We start from the raw sequence: 25,345 nt of genomic DNA on the forward strand, positions 1-25,345 counted from the left end.
ATTTGGGTACCTTCAAGCGGCACCAAAGTTTTAACTGTGGACAGACTACCTAGGTGGATGACAGGCAAGTTTTGGGGAGGCCCAGAGGCTCTGATCAATGTGCAGCATGGACACCATTGCAGCACTGGGAGTGGGACAATGGGGCCTGTCTTATGCACAGATGCCCTAGCCCAGCACACCCAGAGACCAGGACCTGAGTTTTCTGGGTCTACATGGAGACCCATGAGGAAGAACCAGCATTGAATGTCTGGGTGGCACTGAGATCCACTAAGAAGAGGTTTTCTTGCAATGGCTCATGTTCAATGCCTACATAGAATGTTCCAATCCACCTGTGTGAAACTGTATGTGTTAAGCCACAGAGTAGCCACACATCATGACCAGATTTCAGTTAGATACCATGACTTCCTGGGGCTAAACCTATTGTTCACTAAGTACCTCATGCCTTCTTTCTCCATCAGCAACTGGAGAATCCCAAGGTTTCATTAGAAAGTCAGGTAAATTCAGTGCAGAGGATGTCACAAGACTAACCTTGAGATTCTGTTCATTTCTAATGATTTATGGGCAAGCCATGAAAGAAAGTAGCATCTTCCTGTGCCCATCAAGCCTGAATCCCATTCTAGAAATCCAGGTCCCTATGTACGTCTCTATAGACAAATGTTCTGAAGGTCCTATCCTTGGAGGGCTTCCCTCCAATGGAGCCCCCTGCTGTACTTTCCTTTCCCCATCCACACTTTAGGCAATGTCTGAAATGGTGGGCTCTCTGTTCCCTCTAGGGTGACCTTACACCCTGCTTATACCTCCAATTGCCTAGAAGTACGCTTTTAAAACACACACAACTAGGCAGCTGTTGGACAGGAGCAGTGAATGAGGCCCTGGTTACACATGAACTTGGAGCCACAACGTCGACAGGGGACAGTACAGAACACAAGGATGTTTGGCTGCCTAAAGTCCCTCACTATTGCTGTCAGCTCAGCACAGAGTTGGGAACATCTCCCTGGGTGGATGGTACCCCGGACATCATAGCTCTCCAGAGGGGCAGGATACAGCTCTACGCTCAACTGGCTCAGCCTGGCAGTGTGAAGAAGCAGGTCCCTCAGGGTTGACATAGAGAGGCGGTTCCCATGGAAGCTCAAGATCACAAGCTGGGAGCAGCGGCTCAGGGCAGGCAGGAGGGCTTGGAGCTGAGAGTCAGTGATCCCGCAAGCTGCCAGGTCCAGGCTGTTCAGGGTGGTTGCAGTGCTGTCCAGCAGGATTTGGAGGGGCTCCAGACTGAAATTCGTCAGTTTGATGCCCCTCAGCTCCAGGTGTCTGAGCTGTCTGGCGTTTGGATATCGTGAAAGGTATTTCCAGTCAGAATCTGACAGTGGGCAGTTGGTTATTGAGAGGGTCTCCAGGGGGGTCTTCAGGTGACTAAGGAAAAAAAAGACAATTAGTTCTGAGGAGCAATGTCAAGGAGGGAGAAGACAAATTGACCCAAACCCAAAGTAACCCTGGTGATCGGACAATGGTCCAAACTTAGGTTGCTGCCTTTTGCAGAATGTAGTCATTCACATCACCCCATGTCACATTGAGCCTTTCACCACATCTCCTGTGAACAGATGAGTCCACATCTCTGTGACCCCTCCTCAGTGCCAAACAGAAAGTCACAGGTCTGGCCACAGGAGGTCATGTATGAAGGACAAATTTGGGCAGGATGTAAAAAAATCCACTGGGGTTAACCCTCTGAGAGGCTCACACCCTATATCAAAGCAAGATTTTCACCCCTGCTCCTGACCCTTACACCCAGGATCACTACCTGGAGTTCAGAACAGCCTTCGCCAGGTGGGTATAGAGGCAGGTCCTCTGCTCCCAGCTGAGGAGCACAGCAGAGCTTCCCTGTTGACAGGTGTCCATGTGGGGGCATCCCTCCTTTCAACACCTCTTCTCTACCCACTTTCCACCACCTTTGCTGGACAGGCCTCCCACGGAGGGAACATCAATCCCATCCCTAGCTCCTGTCCCTCCCAACTGGATTCCCAACAAGGTGGCACTTTCAAGACTCAGGACCCTCATTTAAGAATCTGCTCCAACACACCTTATGTGAACTAGCTTCATGTTGCAATAGGAACAAAAGGATGGGTTATTTACCTTCCTGTGTCTTATTAACCATGAGAGTGTCAGTGGCTGGTAGGTGCAAATTTCCTATAACTGGTCTGCAGACGGTGCTCACCCCTCATTACTCACCTCAGCACCTGTTCCAGATGGCCCTCAAGGAGGAAGACAGCACTGGCACAGAACTTCCGCAGGCAGTCCATCCTGAGGAATTGTGAGGTTAGCTGGGCAATCAGCTGCTCTTGCTCCTCTGGGGAGGTGTAGGCAGGCACATAGACCTGGGAGACAAGCAGCTTCCTCAGGTTCCTCATCTGGCCCAAGAAAGGAGCACAAGCAGCCAAGGTGGAGGGCGCCCAGGCGCAGTGCACTTCCACCTTCTGGACAGAGTCCAGCTGCAGCAGTCTCAGTACCTTCCTGGTGTGGCTGGTGGGTTTCCCAAAGATCTTCAGCTTATTGCAACACAGGTACAGCCTGTCCCTTCTCTGTCTGACCCACAGGAACAAGTGGGTCAGGAATTCATCCAGAGGTCTTTTACTGAGGCTCAAGTCTATGACTACCTTGAAGGGTGGCTTAGCTGCCATTGCTAGACCAAGTTTCGATGTTCGATTCTTCTTAATGTCCTCTGGTGAGCAGGCATCAACCATGGCTCCAGACCACATCCTCCAGAAGTTCTGGGGAACATTCCGCAAATCCAGCACCTGCAGTTTCCACCTCCTGTGGGGATGACAGCAGAGTTTCAGCCCTGAGGCCCCTTCCTTCACCTCTCAGCTGCTGCCCCCTGCTCCACCTCTTCCTTCTGTCTCACTTTTCTCCACCCACTTCCCTCCATCCAGCCTGGTGCCCCCACTTGTACAGACTGAGGTAGGGGCAGGTATAGCCTCCTTTATGTGTCACCACAGCTACCACAAGCACGTCCACATCTGGAAGCCTTTCCCAGATGGGGCTCAACATGTCCAAGGCCTCTCAACCCCTCATTGCTGGCAGCACAGGAAGGCTGTGGTGCACAATTCAGCACCCACTCTCCCTGCCTATATCCATCCCTTCCCTGACCCTGAGGGTGCTTCCTTCCAGGCCACCTAGGTCCCCTCACTTGGGGTGATCCTGCTGGGCAATCAGCATGTCCAGCCCATCCAGGGCCACTTGGACCATATCAAGTTGTGGCTTCCTCATCAGGGCCCCCAGGGGCAGGCGGGTGAAGGGCCAGGCCTGCACCATTTTCTTCAAGACCTCAGTGTGTCCCCTGCTGAAGGCCTCCACAAAGAGTGGTGGGAAGAGCTCTATGGGCAGTTCCTCCAGATCCAGGACAGCCCTGGACTTGTTGCTCAGCAGGCTGCGCCCTGCCAGCTCCAGCAGCATGGGTAGGGACTGGATGCTCATCTGAATGAAGAAAGATCCTAGAAAATGGTCCAGGGAAAAGGTCACTATCCCATCCATTGCCAACCTCTGGGAAGAGGGTACTGGGAAGTCAACAAACACACCTCACCCTTATGGGGGAAAGCTTTGGAACATTATTTTGTCCTTTTAAAAGGGGAATTGGAGAGTCATGTGACCTAAACAGTAGGCTCCTAGATTCAACAACTATATGGCTGGAAATAGACTTGCCCTCATATGGATGACATTCGTTTTAATTATTTAAAAAATAAGCATTTATAAAGCATGTGCCTATATTATAAAACACTTGAAAATTACAACAGAGTCTCATGGATATCTGTTACACATGTGAGATTCTGCCATCTGAGGGGGATGTTGAAGAGAACAAACAGATCAGAACAGACTCTGTGAACTGTTTTATGAGATCATTTGAAGCTTTTGGTTTAACTTGTTTAAACAAATAATAAAAGTACAAAACCACCTGGGCCATACAGTATACTCTTTTAGGGGCCGATATTGGTGACTAAATTTAGGACACTCAACCACTGAGCCACTTCCCTAGCCCTATTTTGTATTTCAGATGGAGACAGGATCTTACTGATTTGTGTTGCATTTCGTGTTCTGAGGCTGGCTTTCGACTCTAGTCCTCCTGTCTCCTCAACCTCTTGAGTTGGCAGGATTATTGGTGTCTTCCACCACACCACCACACCCAGCAAAAGAGTATAATTTGAAGGCACACAATATAATATTTCCATCCTCAGAAAATAGAATTGCAATCAATTAGAATGAAATAGGAATCCAATCTCCTTGGTGAAGAAAGTGGCTGGGGCTCGAACTGGGCTTGATTCTCAGCAGCACGTAAAAATTAATAAATAGTGACCTGGGGATATACCTCTGTTATTAGAGTGCTTGCCTCACAAGTACAAGGCCCTGGGTTCAATCCCCATACCACCAAATAAATAAACAGATAAATAAATAAATTATATTGTCCATATAAACCTTAAAAAACAAAAATTAAACAAATCAATAAAAGTTGGGCGTGTGAACCTACTCCTATAATTCCAGGGGCTCTGGAGACTGACACAGGAGGCTCAAGGGATCAAAGCCAGCCTAAGCAAGAGAAGTGCTAAGGAAACCAGTGAGATCCTGTCTCTTGTCTCTAAATAATATACAAAACAGGGCTGGGGATGTAGCTCAGTGGTAGAGTGCTCCTGAGTTCAATACCTGGTACCAAAAAAAAAAAAAAAAAAAAAAAAAAAGAAAAAGAAAAAGAAAAGAAAAGAAAAGGAATTTGAAAGTGGCATAAACCAAAATGGAACTTTTAATATTCAGCATAAAGGCAAAACCACACTGAGAGGCAAAATCGAAGGACTAAGTTTTTTCATGAGAAAAGACCGGAACAAAATTGTTCCTGAGTCCACACAGGTGAGGAAGGAAGGCGCTGGTCCTTAGGCCAGTGAGGTACTTACGGGATCTGGCCAGTTATGCAGGTGCTCTGAGCTTCAGCAGGTCAGGATGTGTCTCCTTAGGCTGCAAGACTCTTGTGCTTCTCTTCTGGCTCTGCAGAAGCTTTTATGAATCTCTCTGGCCATGCCCCCACCTTCATCTGATTGATCAACATCCAATCAGAAAGCAGTATGTGATCACCTTCCCCAGTCTCCACCCACTTAATCATGATGGGATTTTCTTCCTTGCATTAGTTCATTGAATCTGATGGTCATGCAAGAGCGCAGAATCGGGAGATGTGAGAGTGATGCCTTTGTCCATGCACTCCCCAACATGGACTCAATTTTGTCCATATGTGATCCTCCTATTTCTACCGTGAGACATAAACGTATTTAATCCCTAATGTAAGAAAAACATTGTTGGGAAATACTTTTCTACAGGGATCTGTGCCATATCAAAATTATTTGAAAAAAATATTTTTCAAAAATATTTTGAAAATTCCAGAGACAAAACAACTTTTTGAAGACAATAGTGTCATCCACAAAGATTACAGAATGGAAACCATGTTACCAACAGTCACACTAGTGTCAAATTAACTTGCAGAAAATCTGAGCACACTAAGCAGGTAGAGTACACAGGAGGGTAGAATCAGTCTTCTAGACTTAGGGCAAGTTTTCTTTTGTCTCTTTGTACTGGGGATGAAATCCATTGGCTCTCTTCCACTGAGCAACATCCCCATCCCTTTTTATTTTTGGCTTTTATTTGGAGGCAGAGTCTCACTAAATTGCTTAGGTTCTCCCTAAGTTGCTGAGGCTGGCCTCAAACTTGCCATCCCCCTTCCTCAAGTCTCCTGAGTTGCTGTGATTAAAGGCATGGGCCACCATGCCCCATCAGACTTGGGAAAGTCTGAAAGCCAATGAGGGTGGAAGTGGTGGGCAACTTGGGATGTTGGAGAGAAAGACACAGGGTTGGACAGCAGGTGTCCTTGACTTCAGGGAGGCCACCAATTAGAGAGCCTTCCTTCAGAATCAGGGACTTCCTCAGGGCACATCTCCCACAAAACCTTGAGCACAGGCACTTTCCAAGGCATTTAGCCTGGGAGAAGAACAGAAGCATAAGGAAATTTCAAGAGTCTGAATAAAATGAAATTCTAAAATTGAGGAAGGAGAGACAGAAAGAGATGGAATGCTTGGATGAGCCATGTGAGGTGAGCACTTCCAGAGAACCTGTAGAAGGAATGGTTTGATGGGTGGCGGTTAGACAACTGCATTTCTGTTTTTTCGGTCTGTCTTTGTTTTAGTCAGCTTTATGGTGCTGTGACTAAAAGACCCAAGGACAACAACTACAGAGGAGGAAATGTTTATTTGGGTTGCTTGGTTTCAGCGGCCTCAATCCAGACATAACACCTCCAATTTGAGACTGAACATCACGGCAGAAGCATGTGGCAGAGGGAAGAGGCTCACATTACCAAAAAGCAGAGAGAGAGAGAGAGAGAGAGAGAGAGAGAGAGAGAGAGAGAGAGAGAGAGCAACTTGCAGATAAAAACTCTACACCCATATTCACACTCCAAAGATCAGCTTTCTCCAGCCACAGCCCACCTGCCCCCATTATCCCCCAGTTAATCCCACCAGGGATTAATTCACTGGCTAGGTTAAGGCTATAAACCAATCATTTCTCCTCCAAAAACATTGTCACATGTGAGCTGGTGGGAGACAGTATCTATACTGTGATGGTCTTTGGGGGTATCTTGTTGGAAAATATCCCTGCTCACATCACATAATCATATGTTAGTTGGATAATTACAATTGGCTAAGGTTATATTTGGTTTCTGTTTCACATAATAATTTGCCACAAATGAAACACATTTAATTTCATGTGTGTGTGCAGCTATATAGGATTAAGGCTACATCCAACACTGTCTCTGGTTTTTATGCTCTACAATATATAAAATCTACTCTCTGATTTAATTTTAAGTTTCTCTGGAATTTGTCTGTGTGTCACCAGCTGAAAGGGTGATTTCATGTCACAGCCCTGACTTCTCTTATTACCCCTGACTTGGTGCACAAGGCAGGTCAAAATGACAATGTACCTAAGTAACAACAGAAAGTGGCTCTCCAAAGGACAAGTGTGCTCAAGCATAATAGGGCAGGAATGCAGCACCCCCCAAAAAAGATGAGTCAGAGCCCCACCCAGGAGGCAAAGGGAGACAGGGTGTCAAAGGCAGCTTTGAATCAATTATCACTGGCTCCACAGATTCAGTACCAAGGGTGGCCTCAGTTCAAGGACAATAGGTGGTGTCTGGCCAGGTTTCCTCTTAGAAAACATGGGGGGGTGAGGGTTTGAGTGGATTTTATGCACAGCTGTGGTTGGGGCTGATTGGTTTGTGATAGTTCCTGCCATCAGGCAGGGCTGCCCAGTGATCTTCTCTTTGCAGCACCCTGCTTACCCTTCATCAGGATTTGACACAGTTACTGGCTGTTGATTTGAGCACCATTTAGGTTTCCTCCTTGAGATGAAGATTTTTTCTCTGGATGTATCATATAATGGTTAGGGTTTGATTCTATCTCAGTGCCAGGATATAATTTTCCTGGTTGGTCCAGTCCCCCATTGGAGGGAATTAATAGCTGACTAGGAATCAATGTTGAAACTCATTAAGCCACATTTGAACAACAAGTTGGGTTTGGAGGGAGTGGCTCTCAGAGTCCCTCCACCAGGAAATCACTGTTAAATTCAATTTTGCCTATTCATTAGGCCTTGGGTATCTCATCTCCAAGCTCCAGCCTTTACTACTCTATAAAGAGTTAGACTTTTGCAGAAATTTTATGAGTACAGTTGATCATTTTTTAAAAAATATTTAGGCCCTGAATTTATGTATTTTTATTTTTTGACACTGGGGATTGAATCCAGGAAAGCTTTACCACTGAGCTACATCCTCAGGTTTTTTTTTTCATTTTTATTAGTTAATTTTAATTAAATTTTTCATGAATTCAGTTTGGGTACCAAGGTTTGAACCCAGGGGAACTACACCACTGAGCTACATTCTGAGAACATTTTTAATTTTTTTTTTTTGAGACAGGTTCTCACTAAATTACTGAGACAGACCTTGAATTTGAGATCCTTCGGCCTTAGCCTGCTAAATAGATGGTGTTATGGGGAGTTGCTCCAGAAAGCACTCTAAGTCTTAATTGCAAATCAAAGAGAGCTTTACTTACCTGACTAGGGACTGTCACCCACCACAGAGTCTCAAGCTCTGTGAGAGGACAGCAGATTCCTTATCGATCTAAAGACATTATAAGCACAAAATCCATAACTCAGTGACTTGCTTATCCTCATGTAAAGCTAGCCAATCATAGAAAATAAAATATTAATAAGTGGGGCCTCTGGGCTTTAGGCAGTATCAAAATTTTCCAGTCACCAAGCCAGCACATTAGCTTTGCAGTTTATTTGAGCATGGTCCTGTGTTCAAGCAGGTGCTAGAGAGTCACATCCTGAATTTGGGTGGGGGTCATCAGGATGAAAATCTACTTCAGTCATGTAGACCCACAATAGCATCTAACCCAGGATATAGCTCTCCATGTCCACCAGTGCATCCTGAGTAGGGTACAATTTGTGGGGTACAAAGTTCAGAAATGCAATTTTTTAAAATAAGAAAACAGCTGTCATTTCAGTTTCTCAGAAACAGCTCTTATAACAGTCTTTCATAGGAGGCAGCAAAATGGAGTCTCAGGCCTGCCTATGAGAGTTCTTGCTTTATAATTGTCTTATCTCACTTTTCAAGATTTTATATCCATCATCTGTATTTTATACTAATCTGGTACCCATAACTGACAAACTTATTGATTGTATTTATCACTTCACACCACAGCAGTGGGATTAAAAGTGTTCACCACCACACCCTGTTTTGAATTCCAATTTTGAAAAGATAGAGCATTTGGCTAGCATGCATGAGTCCCTGAGTTTGATCCCTAGCAACAATAAATAAAGAAATGAATAAATAAATACATAGATAGATAGACAGATAGATAGATGAAAGACCTGTGTTCAAGTAAACTTGTTAGTGGTTTTTGTCTTCTTAATCAATTAATCTGATTTTAGTTATGTTCCGGGCAATAATCCAAATGATAACTCTTTTTTTTTTTTTTGAGAGAGAGAGAGAGAGAGAAATAGAGAGAGTTTTAATTTTTATTTATTTATTTATTTATTTTTTGGCGGACACAACATCTTTATATGTATGTGATGCTGAGGATCGAACCTAGTGCCTCATGCATGCCAGGTGATCACACTACCACTTGAGCCACATGCCCACCCAAATGATAACTATTGATACTAAACATTTAGAATCCTCATGGTTAAAAATCTGTTGGGAATTTACAATAACCACTTATTAACAAGGTGATTTGATTGGCATACATTTTAATATAGTATCCAGAATTATGTCTAAAAACATATGAGATTCTTTATGAATTTTTGCCATTTTAAAGCAAAAATTAATAAAATATCTAAAAAATATAACTTGAAAAATTATGTCATATTTGACAGGACTTCCTCTCATATCAAATTAGGCTAATTGCCTTAATGTCTCTTTGAAATAATAATGTCCTATGAAATAATACTTCAAGTTTTAACAGAGATGATTTAGTTTTACTTTTCCCATGTAATCAGAGAATTTTATAAAACCAACTTGAAGCCTAAAAACTTACTCTCCCCTTCTCCAGTACTGAGCATTGTACCAGGTGCCAACTCCTCAGTTCTCTTTGGTTTATTTTGAAACAGGTTTGCCAAATGGCCAATTCTGGCCTGAGTCTTGCCATTCTCCTTCCTCAGGCTCCTCAGAATCTGGAATTACAGGCATGACCCACCTCACCTTGCTTAAAAAAAAAAAAACAGCTATTTGAGAGGTGTTCAACTGGAATATTCCACGTGGAAGCCATTACTGTTTTTAATTGTCTTTGGAATCATTGCCCACCAGTTTCAAAATGTGCTTGAGAATGAACCATAATAGACTCCACTGAGTGCAGAAGAAAGGCTCTCTGGAGTTTCTTGGAAGTTGCAGGTACCATTCTGCATTTTATTAATCTCTTGATAGCCAATGATAAAAATCCTATGATCTTCTTTGTAAAGTTAAGAGTTTAGAAGCCATTTTTTGGTGTAATGTTGTGGTTTTGGCAGAATCCTCCTGAAAGTCTATTATCAAACTATCAAGCTCAAAGACCGTCTCCTGCATGGTCCCCTGCCCTCCACTTTTGTGAGGATTTGGTACATGAATTTCATTTTGATTTGACAATCTTACACAGTATCATCCTCAGCTGGCATATTGTGATCACCGAATATACTAAGCCATTACATGGTCAGTCTTGGCTCCCTTGAGGTTTCTGAATCTCATGGCAATCACTTGGCATGCATGAGGCTGCTGGACTGTGTGTGTGTGTGTGTGTGTGTGTGTGTGTGTGTGTGTAGTACCAGGGATTATGTACCTGAGACAGTTTACAACTGAGCTACACCCCCAACACTTTGTATATTTTTATTTGAGACAGGGTTTGACTATGTTGACCAGGCTGGCTTGGAATCTCTGATCCTCCTGCCTCAGCCTCCAAAGTTACTGGGAATGTACGTGTGCAACTCAGTACCTGGCCATAGAGCATTTAAAAACCTCAAAAGATTACATTGCACCTGGGAGCAAGTGCCATAACTAAAAGGAGAATAATATCCTCAGACTGCAAAATTCCTCTGGATGAATATTATACTGATACCGAGACCCTAAAATAACTCTCAGACCAAACATTGCCATTCCAATTAAGCCTTTACTGCTGGCCAGCAGCAGACACTCTATTCTCTAAAAGCGAGATGGTCAGAGTAACTTACCACCTTCAGTTATGCCTCATATTTAAGCCATAAAAACCACAAAAGCGAGATTTGGGGGTCAAGCCAAGGTAAGCAAGCACACTTAATATGTAAAGAAGAGTAGTGTACTACAATTTTATTGATGTTTTTTATATCAACCAAGTTTTAGACTCTGTAATGTGGAACAATACTCTAAAATAACAGTTACTGTTTCACCAGAGGTATACAAACCTTCATTTGTCCAGTTAGTAGCTCGACAGAATAAAACTTAACGGACACAATGTTATTAATATTTTAAGAAGTGTTTGTCATTTTAAAAGGTAAATCAAACTTTGGTTTATATTAGTACATTAATATTTGCTCTTAGGGAATAACCTTGAATACTTTTAACTATTTATATTACGTATATAAACAACTTAGTTATAAAAAAAAATTTTAATATTTTTCCTTTATTTATAGATGTTTACATTACTTACTTAGACCCTATTGTTTACTTAGATGTATTATAATTATGTTTTAACACACAAAGACTTTCTTACCTGGAAACATGTTTTTTACTAAATACATTTTTATATTTAGAAGCTTTTAATAATTTTTGATCCATGGATCCCTCTTTTTGTTTATACCTTAAAATAACCCTTATTAATTTCTGAATTTAGATAAATTAATCCATTTTAATAAGAGGAAATATATTTTTAGTACTCTAATTGAAATGCAGTTGAAACCTTTTGACTATTTGTATATAGAATTATACCCGCTGGGACTTTTAACTTTTAGTAACCTTGTTTTCGGGATAATGTAAAGTAAATTGAATTTTTTTAAATTTACCAAAATATGAAAACACCAACAATGCTTAAATATTTTACCTTATGGAAATTAAAAAGTTTGATTATTTGATATTACATTTAATAGTTAACATTTAAATTTTGTAAACCAATCAGATGTCTCTAACAAACACATCCATGATTAATTTCATACAGGTCAAAACTAATTTACATTTTTTTTAAAAAAAGGTATAAGACAAGTGCATTGAAGAGCATTTGTAATTTTTCCCATTGAAGAAAAATCCTAGAGACAATGGATATTAGACACTTAAGAGACATTAACATTGTATTTACTGTTTGACCACCTAGAAACAAAACGGTGCATTAGTAACTTTAAAGACATTTTGACTTTTATTTATTCACCCAATTTCAATTGAACCTTTTAAATCATATGAAGCAAAGGGATTTGGATCCATTTTTTAAATTTTAATTTATGATCTCATATGTCAATTTTTAGTACTAAATATATGTAGACATGGCAATATATGTAGACGGACAGTACACTGGTGCCCCTACACAAAACAGACAAACAAAAGCCTTGTGGGTATTTGTTAAAAACCTATTAGACTGAGAATTAACACTTGTAAATTGGCCTTAGAACAAAGCAGAATGTAATCAGAAAAACATATTAACCTAGATGTATCAGATCAAAATTATGAATTTAACAAATATAGACTTTACAAAACCTTCCTGGCCTTCTTCCTAAGGTGGTCCTGCTCATCAAAGATGAAAAGAATTAATGGAACATAGACAAATGACAAGGCCTTATTCCTCCCTGAGCAATTTCTGAAAGAGGAACTCCATTGGTCTCCTCAGGACCTCAACACCCAGGTTGGGGTCCCATTTTATGTTAAATAGGAGAGTCCAGTCTGCATAATCCCCTGAAGTGGGAACTGTGAGTTCTTTGGGAAGTTGGGGAGCAGAAGATATGTGTCAAAGGCAACTGTCTCTGATATGGTTTGGATATAAGTTGTCCTCCAAAGCCTCTGTGTTAATGCAAGAGGTGAAATGATCAGATCATGAAAGCTATAATCCAATTAATCCTTCAAATGGATATATTTCTCTCTCTCTCTCTCTCTCTCTCTCTCTCTCTCTCTCTCTCTGTGTGTGTGTGTGTGTGTGTGTGTGTATTTTGATAATTAGCATGTTTTCAATTCTAAAAAACCATTGACAAAATGCAGATTCAGAAGCCCTCTCTGACTGCTAAGGTCCTCTGACAATGATCGGTTTTAGCGGGGTTGCCATAACCCAGGTAGGTGCCATCCCAACCAGAACACAATTCAACTTTCCTCCTCAGGGGTCTTCCTGGGTCTTCTCCAAAGATTTTGTTTGTCCAAGGGCTTTTTCCAAATCCCAAGAGTCCTGTCCTTTCTGTCCTACAGTCTTTCAGTCTGATACCTTGTCGGGACTCTCGAGATAATCTTATGACCCAAGCCACTGGAGTGAAAGAAGGTGTGGAGGGATGACAGGAATGTTTGGCTGGGAGGTTCCCACAAAAGGCTCATAGGAGACCACTCATCACCTGGAACTAGAGAAGAGCAGGGAGCTGGGGCTGGAGAGGTGGCCCCAGGCAGGGCTTGCTAAGTGGCAATTGGCAGGCTTGGAACTTGGCCTGAGTTCTGTTTCCATTTCCAGAAGGCTGTTGAGAGGACCATGCTCCCTAGATGGAATTAACAAGAAACAGAGACACCATCAGAGGAATCATTGCCACCAAGGTGAAAAAGACTGGCTTTTACTTGAGTGACCACAGGCAGCTTGGTAGACCATGGAGGTGGCCCTGGGAAACTTGACCCAAGGTTGCTCTTTTGCACCACACAGAGGAGTAAAGCTTCTCCTGGGCAGGGAAGAAACCTGCAATCGCAAGGGTAGTAAGACTGGCCTTGGGGGGATTTGGGGTGTTGAGGCCCAGAGTTCTCAGAGGTCACAAGCATCCAGACTCTGTCTGCACCAGAGATCACAGGAGCTCTAGTCCAGGAGGAAACAACACCCAGCAGGAAAGCTAGATTCACCAGCAACCAAGGTCCAGTTTCTAGTTTCATCTCCCCAGGGGTCTCCAAGTTGCCTCTACCCAGGTGCACCACCAGCCTCTACACTGTCCAATAACAAAAACAAACAAACAGAAAATCACTTTTGGGGGTGGGGGAGATTGGTTTTGAATTAATTTTCATGCCTGTTCTCTCCACAGTCAGCGCCAATCACAGAAAAGTGTAATCTGAAGCAAGAGTCACCTAGAAATTAGTGTCAAATGAGCCAATAGCTTGCAGGCTTCTCACATTGTATCCCTTTTCCTAGCAAGTAACTTTCTACTAACGATCTACTGCTGGGTTCTAGAGCCAGATGTCATTGTGCCCAGTAGAGGGAATGGGCAGCTTGTGGGTGGACTCTGTCGTTAGTCAGGGTTGTCCATTCGCCATTAGCTGTTTTTATTTTCTTTCTCTCCTTCTCCTCCTCCTTATTCTCCTTCTACCCTTCTTTCTCCTCTCCATTCTTCATCTTCTTCTATTTTTGTTACTGGTGTTTGAACTAAGGGTACTTAGCCACTGAGCCACAACCCCAGCTCTTTTCAATTTTTAATGAAGCAAGATCTCACTAAGCTGCTTATGGCCTTGTTAACTTGCTGAGGCTGGCTTTGAACTTGTGATGCTTCTGCCTCAGCCTCCTAAACCACTGGGATTACAATCATGGCCCGCCACATCTGGATCCAGGCCTGTCTTATGCTGAGACAGGATCTCACTTTTTTCTCCATACTAGTCTCAAACTCATGATCATCCTGCTGCAGCCTCTTGAATAGATGGATTACAGAGAGGTACCAACATCCTCTGTTTAAATGTAAGCAATGCTAAAAGCCACATATAGTATTTAATAACATTTTCAAGTATAGATGGAAAATGCTAACTCTGAGATGAGGCTTCATTATCATGTTTTTGTTGTACAAGTGACAGCGTGCCACTTTGTAGTGGAGTCCTGGGAAAGAAATAGATCAGAATAGAGTCCAGCCTATGAAAAATATTGTGTCATTCCAGGTTTGGTGACCTGCACCTGTAATCCTGGCTCCCTGGGAGGCTGAGGCAGGTGGATTATGAGTTCAAGCAATGCCCTTGGCAATTTAACAAGACACTGTCATACAAAATGAAAAAGCCTGGGATGTAGCTGTGACAGAGCATCCCTAGACTTCAATACCCGGTAAAACACACCCACACATATTTGTAAAGGGGAAATAAAGAAATTTAGCGTTGTGTGGTGGCACATGTCTGTAATTCCAATTAATTGGGGCTGAGGCAGGAAGATTAAATTGCTAAAGCAAGGATTAAATTGCTTCAGCAAATTAATGAGACCCTAAGCCCCTTTTTGAGACCCTCTCGTAAACTGAAAATATATAAATTAAAAGTAGATGTAGCTCTGTGGTGTAGTGTGCCTGCATTTAATCCCCAGAACCAAAACCAAAACCAAAACAAAACAAAAAATACAACAGAAAAAAAAAAAAAAGAAACACAAGGAAAGAAGTTTCATATGATCTAAACCAAAGCAGAAATCAAAACTATTGTGATGAAGGGAAACTGCATGTAGAGACACTAAGTCCAGACCTCTGGTCATTTGAAGAGAAAGAAATGTGATATTCTCTTTGAATCAAAAACAATGTGCCACCATTTTTTTGCTTCTTTTTTGGTACTGGGGACAGAACACAGTGGTGCTCTACCACCGAGCTACATCTCCACCTCCTTTTCTTTTTATATTTTGAGACAGGATCTTGCTAACTTGCTAAAGCTGGCCTTCCACATGTACTTCTCCTGCTTCAGCATCTGGCATTGCTGGGTTTGCAGGCATGTGCTACTACTTGGCTGTAGGTCTCTAGGGAAGACTGTCTGAGTGTAGACCCTCTAAAGGTTCTGTTTTGAGCTCAGTTGCCCTATACCACTAAAGCACTTCTTGCCAATTGCTCTGTTCTCATCCCTGATGCTAATGTAATAATGAGGACACAGTTTTGAGAAAAAGGAAAGGGAATGTTTACTATTTTGGTAGCAAAAAAAAAAAAAGATGGTCTTCTGTCCCAAAGGCTGTCATTATGACTATCAGAGGAACAGGTTGTTATTTTTTTAATTGATTTAAAAAAATAGATGACAGTGGAATGCATTACAATTCTTATTACATGTATACAACACAATGTTTTATATCTGTGGTTGTATATAGAGTATGTTGACTCCAATTCTTGTCTTCATCCATGTATTTGTATAATGATGTTCATCACATTCCACAATCCTTGCTAATCCACTGTGCCCTTCTTTTCCCTCCTACTCCTCTGCCCTATCTAGAATTCATCTATTCCTCCCATGGTCCTCCACCCTACCCAACTATGAGTAAGTCTCCTTAAAGCTGAGAAAATATATGGTATTTTTTGGGGGGGATTTTCTAACATTACTTAGCATTATTTTCTCCAATGCCATCCATTTACCTGTAAATGCCATGATTTTATTCTCTTTAATGCTGAGTAAATTTCCATTGTGTATATATGCCACAATGTTTTTTAAGCCATTTATCCACTGAAAGGCATCTAGGTTGGCTCCACAGTTAAACTATTGTGAATTGTGCTGCTATAAACATTGATGTGGCTGTGTCCCTGAAGGATGCTGTTTATAAGTCCTAAGGGTATAGTCTGAGAAGAGTAATAACACTCACAAATAGTAATTCCATTCCCAGATTTCCAAGGAATCTTCATACTGCTTTCCGTATGGGCTGCACCAATTTGAAGTCCCACTAACATATATGACTGTGCCTTTTCCCCCACATCCTCACCAACACTTATTGTTGTTTCTCTTCATAATAGGAGCCATTCTGACTAGAGTGAGATGATATCTTAGAGTAGTTTTGATTTGCATTTCTCTGATTGCTAGAGATGATGAACATCTTTTCATATGTTTTGGATTGTTTCTATATCCTCTTCTGAGAAGTGTTTGTTCAGGTCCTTGGCCCATTTGTTGATTGGATTACATGTTTTTTTGGTGCTTAGCTTTTTGAGTTCTTTATATACCCTAGAGATTAGTGCTGAACAGGTTGTTTTTAAAGAGGAGATTCTGAAAAAATTAGATTAGAGAGAAGAAACCAGGAAGGAGAACGTAAGGGACAAGAAGATCAGGGAGGAGGAAGTTAAGGAGAAGACTTGAAGGAAAGAAAAAAAAATATGTAAGATTCAAAGCCACAAGGGATTTAGTGAAAGCATCAAGCAAACCCATGTTACACACTGAACCACATCCCAAACTCCCCCTTTTATAGAGAAGCTGGGGAAAGAACCCAGGGGTACTTTAACTCTGAACCACATCCCTAGTATATTTTATTTTTTAAAATGAGAGGGGTTATCACTAACTCGCTCAGGATGTCAGTGGACTTGCAATTCTCTTGCCTCAGCTCCTGAGTTGGTGGAATTAGAGCATGTGCAACTGTGTACACAACAATCGACATTTTTTAAAACTCCCCACCAAAATTTTATTTAGCAAAAGAACAAGGTACCCAAGTCTCTTTTTCTTTTTCTCTTCTTTTTTTTCCTCCCTTTAGTACCAGGAGTATAACCCAAGGACACTAAACCACTGAGCCACAGTCTAGCATTTTTTTAAATTCAGTAAATTTAAGTTATAGGAAATGAATAGTTTATTTATACAACATGTTGGCTAATTATGCCTTTCCTATTAGTTTAATTTCTGATTTCTGAAGGTTATTGCTTTGAGGTAAGATGAAAAATTGGAATGTTTCATTGAAAAATTAATATAGACACAATTCCCTTTATTATTGAAAACTAGGCACTGAATATAATATACCAGGTGCATTTTGCTAGTCTTGTTTGTCTCTCAGAAATGCCCTTGGTGGCCTTAGGGGTGTAGGTCTCTTTGTGCCAACACCAAGCAGATGTAAGAGCTGCAGTGCTTCTAATTCTCAAGGCTGCTCTTCCAGGTATTTTGATCATCTTCTGTAACTTATGTCTCTGTTTGCTTCTGCCTCTGCTCACTTTTCTGTGCTATTGTGTCTCTCATCTGGACTCTGAGGCTGTACCATCTGGATCTTTGGACTCAATCAACCTTGGATTAAACATGATTGAAAATACATTCATCTGTGCTGAATGTGTAGACTCTTTTTTTCTTGTCATTATTCTCTAAACAGCACAGTGTAAACTGCTATATAATGTTCTCATTGTATTAAATGTTATAAAAAACCTTGAGATGGTTTTAAGCACACCAGAGGATATGCATAGGTTATATTCAAACAGTGCATCATTTCTACCTGGACATTGAACATGTGCAGTGTTTGGTATACAAAGGGGTGGTTCTGGAATCAATTCACTGTGGGTACTGAATGAACGCTGTACTTGGCGTTGGACTAGGGAGTATAATTTTCACTTATTTGTTACTCTCTATGTCACTTGAACCCTACATATTTTCACACATCAACAATCACTGGTTTTGTGGTGGGCACCGGGGATTCAACTCAGGGGCTCTTGACAACTGAGCCACATCCCCAGCACAATTGTGAGTATATTTTAGGGACAGGAACTCCCTGATGAGCTTAGTGCCTTGCCATTGCTGAGGCTGTTGTGAACCCATGATATTCCTATCTCAGCCTCCTAATCCACTGGGATTCCAGGCATGTGCCACTGTGACTGGCGACCATGGTTCTTAGTAACAAAAAATAACCCAGGTACATTTAAGCAGAAAGAATGTACAGTAAGCATGTTGTAAAGCCCACAATATTATTGGCAGAGTTAGGACAATGCTGTGGAAGTGGGCAGGGACCAAGGGAAGCTGGCTAGTGTTGGGATGGGCAAAGGTGTGACATCTGCAGTAGAGGGGAGAAATAAATCATATTCTCACACTAATGCTTTTTTCAATGCCTTATTCACTCAAATCACTCAATACAATTTTACTGTATAGGTTCTTAATCAAGAAAATGATAATCCTTAATGTTGGGCACTGCAATACACACAATCAATTCAAAACTAAAAATTCTAAGTTAACTCTGAGCACAGCAAACACTTAATCATGCCAGACTCTTGAACGACATTCACTCTGCATGCTCAGCTCAAGCGCCAGGTTTAGAGTCCCAAGTCTTATGGTTGAAGTCCAGCAGATGCTCATTCACTCAGACCACATTGATTAGGTCAGAAACTGATGGAGGCTTCTCCTGGGCTGTATGTGACAGCTGGTTAAGGAGACTAAGAGGAAGTCACCATTCTCACCAGGGTAAAGATGTGGCTCTAGAGTTTGAGAGCAGTGAGGACGATGCAGAGGATCAGGCAGATAATGACAAGAGTTGGGATATTAGTGCAGGACCTCATCAGGCTCTCCAGCATGTGCCATGAGTGCAGCTGGCTGAATGTCTGTTCTCTTGCTCCATAATTTCTACTAAATGTTGGGGCTCTGCTCACCTTTTCAGTCCCTATCAGTTATTACCGTGTTTCATAGTGACCTCTTACATTCTCAGGTCACGACCTCTGGTTTGTCAATTTCTGCCCTGACCTCTCACCTCTGACTCCCATCAGGGTGAAGGCAAATGACCATGACTGCACTCTGAGTGTCGACTGGGTTGTGCAAAGAGTTGTCTTTATCAGTCTGTGCCTGATTCATACGAGAGGGCTCTGGAGGCTGTGCCTTGTGGACCTGCAGGTTCACTTTCAACTGGAATTACTTAGGCTTAGGCCATTTTTAGGTTAAGGCAATCCTTACAGCTAGCCTGCACCACAGCTTGGAGCCCCCACAGACATCCTGATTAGGACCTCCTGCCTCAGGTTCCTGAGGGATTACATGCATACAGCAGTGTGCCTGACTTACATATCAGGGATATTTAAACGTTCAAATAACTAATAGAAAAGGTAAAAATAAAATAGTGAGTGTTAAGCATGGCCACAGTAAGAGGTTAAGGAATGCACAAAACCAGGAGAAGGAAACTAATGCAACCAAAGCAAATGTTACAAGGAAAAAGATGGAATCCAGAGTAGTGGTATCAGAGCAGAGGGGGTTCTGTTCAGGTTAAAATGCTCTTTGGTGACTATAAAATTTTTCCAAATCCCAGAGGAAGCCCAAAGGAAAAAACAAAAATGACAGCATGTTCACAAATGACAAAGAAGGAAATCCAAACTTATCCCAGAAGAAAACACCAACCCACAGAAACAGACTAGAGTGTAAGGGAGGAAAACAGAGAAAATGATCTAAAGAGAAATCAGAAAAAGTAACTAAAAATGAATAAGACCAGTCAGAAATAATTCTATATCTTTCAATCAAAACCCTTGAATTTAAAGGGATTAAACTGCCCAATTATAAGATTTAAAGTGACAGAATGTATTTTCTTTTTTTTAATGCACTCAGTTACCTGCTGTCTATAAGAAAGTCACTTCACCTCAGGACACACACAGAGTGACAGTGAAGGGATGGAAGATATTCCACATGAAGAAAACGAACCTAGAGCAGGAATGGCTAGTCTCCTGACAGATAAAATAGACTACAGATTAAAACACAATAACAAAAAACCCAAGGTGATGGCACCATGATAAAGTGGTCAATTCAGCAACATAAGACAGCAATTGTACACATACATGTATCCGACCCCCGAAAACCCACATGTGGAAAACAGATATTACTGGAATGTAAAAGAAGAAGTCGACTACAACACAGTAAGAACAGTGGGGGCTCCAACTCCCCTTTTCAGCACTGGACAGATCATCTCTGCACACAGTAGACATTTACCGACAATCCCACCCAACCACTGCAGAGCAAACATCCTTCTCAACAGCACATGACACATTCTCCATTTATTCTCAAAATAAATCTCCATAAATTTAAAAAGAATGGAATCCATAGCAGGGGGAACACCTGGAGAGTTACAAATCATGAGAGTTCTTCAGCATGTTTCCCAACAACCAATGGGTCATTGAAGAAATCAAAACATTGTCATGTATGTAAGAAATAAGAAAAATAAATAAAAATTAAAAAACAAAGTGTAAAATGCCTGCAGACCAGTGAACAGGACCACACAACATATTCAAACCTGGGGATACATCAAAAGCAATTCTAACTGAGAAGTCCTCAGAAAGAAATACCTTTATTAAGAAAATAGATCTTAAATTAATGGCCCGATATTGCATCTCAAGGGACTGGAAAAAATAAGGATAAGTCATTCCCCAGTTTGTAAAATTGAGAGAAGGAATAAAATCATAAAACTTCTTGAGTAGCTGAGATCCCAGGCATGTGCCACTGCAACCAGCTTTACATACTTGTTTGTTATTGTTTTGGGGACCAGGCAGTGAACTCAAGGGTGCCACAACAATGAGTCCCATCCCCAGGTAGGATTTTGAAACGGGGTCTCACAAACTTGTTTACAACCTCACTAAATTGTTGAGGCTGGCTTTGAACTCACCATCCTCCTGCCTCACCTCCTGAACTGCTGGAACTACAGGTGAGCAACACCAAGCCAGCTTTTGCAGTTGTTTTTGGCAGAGAATCTTTCAGGACATCAATTTGACCCACCTGTCCAGACCAATTAAAGAATGCATTCCATTGTTTTCATGTGGGTTCTGGATTTTTCTTTTTGAATATTTCTAACAGATAGAAAGCTCTATTCCAATTAAACCTTCCCAATGTAGTCACATCATTTTTGGATTTATTTATTTGTTTACTTATTTCTATGATGCCTTGGATGGAACCCAGGCCCTTCCACATGCTAGCAAGTGCTCCACCACTGAGAAATGTCTCCAGCTCCCTAAGTTGACTTTGATGAAGTTCACTCATTTCTCTAGAATAGCAAGGTTTCTGGGTTTCTAAATTGTGGAGGTAAAATTGGCCAGTGTTCCAGAAGGGGCTGTAGAGTCTTTGGATACAGGTACACAAAGGACTCTGCATCATTCAGTAGCCAAGGAGTGAAAACCAGTCCCCACTTCCTGACCTGGCCACCCTTACAAACCCGGTACTGTTTGTTATGATTTCCTAAAGTTGTGTGCTCTCTCAAAGCACAAATCAACCTAGAGTCAAAAGATGAGCAACTCAAATGGAGTTGAGTGCCTTATCCCTAGGCATCTGGGAAAACAAAGTGCCCTCACAAGCCTTCCAGTGTTCAAGGGGTCTGGAGGCACCAGAATATCTTCAAGACCCTTTTTAGTCATGATAACTCTTAAAAGAACACATGATGACAGGTCTCATTATGCAGATTTTCCTTGACTTTATTTGATCCTAGAATCCAACAAATTGAATGCCATTCAGAACTTTCCGCTGCCCCACAAGTGCAAGCTAGACTTAGAGCCCGAGAAAAGAAAGTGCCCTATAGAGGGATCAAGGCACAAAGATCACTCTGTGGGTGACAGAGAGGGCAGCTGTGCTTGGCCCAGACTCTGCTACCAGTTCCAAGAGTGAGCTGCACTCTGTTTACACATCAAAGTGGGTTGCAGTTCACTATGTGTGGGGGATTATTCTAACCATAATTAAAACATGTCCACAACAGCTTTAGAACACCTCAAATGAAGATTGAGTAGACCTCCTTCTCATCCTTGGATGGGAAACTAAGGCTAAGATTGCTCCACAACACCATCAGCGCAGTCCTCAGTGGAAGGAAATGTTAGGGCAAGATCTGTCAGTTATGTGCAACTCCCACCCCACCAGAGCTTGTAATTGATTCAGTTTCATTTTTAAATATTTTCAAGTGTTTTCTACATATATGATTCTACTATTTTGCTGAAACATATTTTGGATACCTTCAAGGGGCACCACTAGTTTAAATGAGGACAGACTACCTAGGTGGATTACAGGCAAGGTTTGGTGAGGCCCAGAGGCTCTGATCAATGTACAGCATGGACACCTCCTGCAGGCACTGGGAGTGAGACAATTGGGACTGTCTTGTGCACAGATGCCCTTGCCCAGCACATCCAGAGACTGGGACCTGAGTTTTCTGGGTCTACATGGAGACCCATGAGGAAGGGCCAGCATTTATTGTCTGGGTGGCACTCAAGTCCACTGAGAAGAGGTTTTCTTGCAATGGCTCATGTTCCAATCCATCTGTGTGAATCTGCATGTGTTAACCCACAGAGTAACCACATATCAAGACCAGATTTCAGTTTGATACCTTGACTTCTTGGGGCTGAACCTCATTGTTCACCAAGTACTCCATGCCTTCTTTCTCCACAGCACCTGGAGAATCCCAATGTTTCATTAGGAAGCCAGGTAAATCCACTGCAGAAGACATCAGAAGACTAACCTTGAGATTCTGTTCATTTCTGATTATTTATGGACCAGCCATGAAACACAATAGCTTCTTTGTGTGCCCATCAAGCCTAAATCCCATTTTAGAAATCCAGGTCCCTATGTATGTGTCTATAAAAACACATGTCCTAAAGGTCCTGTCCTTGGCAGGCTTCCCTCCAATGGAGCCCCCTGCTGTACTTTCATTTCCCCATCCACACTCCAGGCAATGTCTGAAATGGAGGACTCTGTGTTCCCTATAAGGTGACCTTACATCCTGGTTATAACTCCAATTGCCTAGAAGTATGCTTTTGAAACACACCCAACTAGGCAGGTGTTAGACAGGAGCAGTGAATGAGGCCCTGGTTATACATGAACTTGGAGGCACAACGACGACAGGGGACAGTACAGACACACAAGAATGTTTGGCTGCCTAAAGTTCCTCACTATTGCTGTCAGCTCAGCACAGAGTTGGGAACATCTTCCTGGGTGGATGGTACCCCAGGCATCATAGCTTTCTACAGGGGCAGGGTACAGCTCTATGCTCAACTGGCTCAGCCTGGCAGTGTGAAGCAGCAGGTCCCTCAGGGCTGACATAGAGAGGCAGTTCACATGGAAGCTCAAGATCACAATCTGGGAGCAGCGGTTCAGGGCAGGCAGGAGAGTCTGGAGCTGGGAGTCAGTGATCCCACAAGCTTCCAAGTCCAGAATGTTCAGGGTGGTTGCAGTGCTGTCCAGCAGGATTTGGAGGGGCTCCAGACTGAAATCGGTCAGTTTGATGCCCCTCAGTTCCAGGTGTCTGAGCTGCCTGGTGTTTGGATATTGGGAAAGATATTTCCAGTCAGAATCTGACAGTTGGCAGTTGGTTATTGAGAGGGTCTCCAGGGGGGTCTTCAGGTGCCTAAGGAAAAACCAGACAGTTAGTACTGAGGAGCAATGTCAAGGAGGGAGAAGACAAATTGGCCCAAACCCAAAGTCACCCTGGTGAACTGACAATCAGAATGCTGCTTTTTGCAGAATCTGGTCATTCACATTACCCCATGTCAGGGTGAGCCTTTCACCACATCTCCTGTGAAAAGATGAGTCCACATCTCTGTGTCCCCTCCTCACTGCCAAGCAGAAAGTCACAGGTCTGGCCACAGGAGGTCATGGGGAGTCATGTATGAAGGACAAATTTGGGCAGGATGTAACAAAATCCCCTGGGGTTAACCATCTGAGAGGCTCACATCCTATATCCTCAGCAAGATTTTCACCCCTGCTTCTGACCCTTATACCCAGGATCACTACCTGGAGTTCAGAACAGCCTTCCCCAGGTGGGTATAGAGGCAGGTCCTCTGCTTCCAGCTGGGGATCACAGAGCTTCCCTGTTGACAGGTGTCTGTGTGGGGGCTTCCCTCCTTCCAAGCCCTCTTCTCTACCCACTTTCCACCACCTTATTTGGACAGGCCTCCCATGGAGGAAACATCAATCCCATCCCTAGCTCCTGTCTTTCCCAACAGGATTCCCAGCATGGTGGCACTTCCCCTACTTTGGACTCATTTAGGAGTCTGCTCCAGTGCACATTATGGGATCTAGCTTCAGAATCAAATAGGAACAAAAGGATAGGTTATTTACCTTCCAGTGTCTTATTAACCATGAGAGTGTCAGTGGCTGGTAGGTGCAAATTTCCTGTAACTGGTCTGCAGAGGGTGCTCACCCCCCCTTACTCACCTCAGCACCTGTTCTAGGTGGCCCTTGAGGAGGAAGACAGCATTGGCACAGAACTTCCGCAGGCAGTCCATCCTCAGGAACTGTGAGGTGAACTAAGCGAGTAGCTGCTCCTGCTCCTCTTGGGAGGTGTAGGCAGGCACATAGAAGTGGGAGACAAGCAGCTTCCTCAGGTTCCTCATCTGGCCAAAGAAAGGAGCACAAGCAGCCAAGGTGGAGGGCGCCCAGGCGCAGTGCACTTCCACCTTCTGGACAGAGTCCAGCTGCAGCAGTCTCAGGACCTTCCTGGTGTCGCTGTTGGGTTTCCCAAAGATCTTCAGCCTATTGCAACACAGGTGCAGCCTGTCCCTTCTCTGTTTGACCCACCGGAACAAGTGTGTCAGGAATTCATTTAGGGGTCTTTTTCTGAGGCTCAAGTCTATGAAAACCTTGAAGGGTTGCTTAGCTACCATTGCTGGACCAAGTTTCAATGTTCGATTCTTCTTAATGTCTTCTGGTGAGCAGGCATCAACCACAGCTCCAGACCACATCCTCCAGAAATTCTGGGGAACATTCCACAAATCCAGCACCTGCAGTTTCCACCTCCTACAGGGATGACAGCAGAGTGTCAGCCCTGAGGCCCCTTCCTTCACCTCCCAGGAGCTGCCCCCTGCTCCAACTCTTCTTTCTGTCTCACTTTTCTCCATCCATTTCCATCCAATGCAGCCTGGTGCCCCCACTTGTACAGACTGAGGCAGGGGCAGGTACAGCCTCCTTCATGGGTCACCACCTCTGCCACAAGCACTTCCACATCTGAAAGCCTTTTCCAAATAAGGCTCAGCATGGCCAAGGCCTCTCCACCCCTCCTTGCTCGCAGCACTG

The 25,345-nt window shown here is 42.8% G+C and overlaps 1 protein-coding gene across 1 annotated transcript; it reads right to left on the minus strand.

Moving 5' to 3' along the window:
• Positions 1-836: 836 nt before the first annotated feature.
• On the minus strand, positions 837-24,558 carry LOC143404266 (PRAME family member 20-like). The gene is made up of 6 exons (XM_076862502.1): positions 24,488-24,558; positions 23,278-23,678; positions 22,662-22,726; positions 3,182-3,468; positions 2,224-2,805; positions 837-1,410 (listed from the first exon to the last, which is right to left on the minus strand). The coding sequence occupies exons 1-6, from the start codon at positions 24,556-24,558 to the stop codon at positions 837-839; spliced, it is 1,980 nt and encodes a 659-aa protein (XP_076718617.1).
• Positions 24,559-25,345: the final 787 nt, after the last annotated feature.

The sequence above is a fragment of the Callospermophilus lateralis genome, chromosome 7 (genome assembly GCF_048772815.1).
Source record: "Callospermophilus lateralis isolate mCalLat2 chromosome 7, mCalLat2.hap1, whole genome shotgun sequence".
NCBI lineage: Eukaryota > Metazoa > Chordata > Mammalia > Rodentia > Sciuridae > Callospermophilus > Callospermophilus lateralis.

Bases quoted from the DNA above. Each gene is read 5' to 3' on its own strand.
- LOC143404266 (XM_076862502.1), bottom strand. From the start codon at position 24,558: ATGGACTGCCTGCGGAAGTTCTGTGCCAATGCTGTCTTCCTCCTCAAG. The intron at 23,679-24,487 runs GTGAGTAAGGGG...GTTTTTCCTTAG, and splicing joins CACCTAGAACAGGTGCTGAG to GCACCTGAAGACCCCCCTGG. The intron at 2,806-3,181 runs GTGAGGGGACCT...TCATCCCCACAG, and splicing joins GCCCAGCAGGATCACCCCAA to GAGGTGGAAACTGCAGGTGC.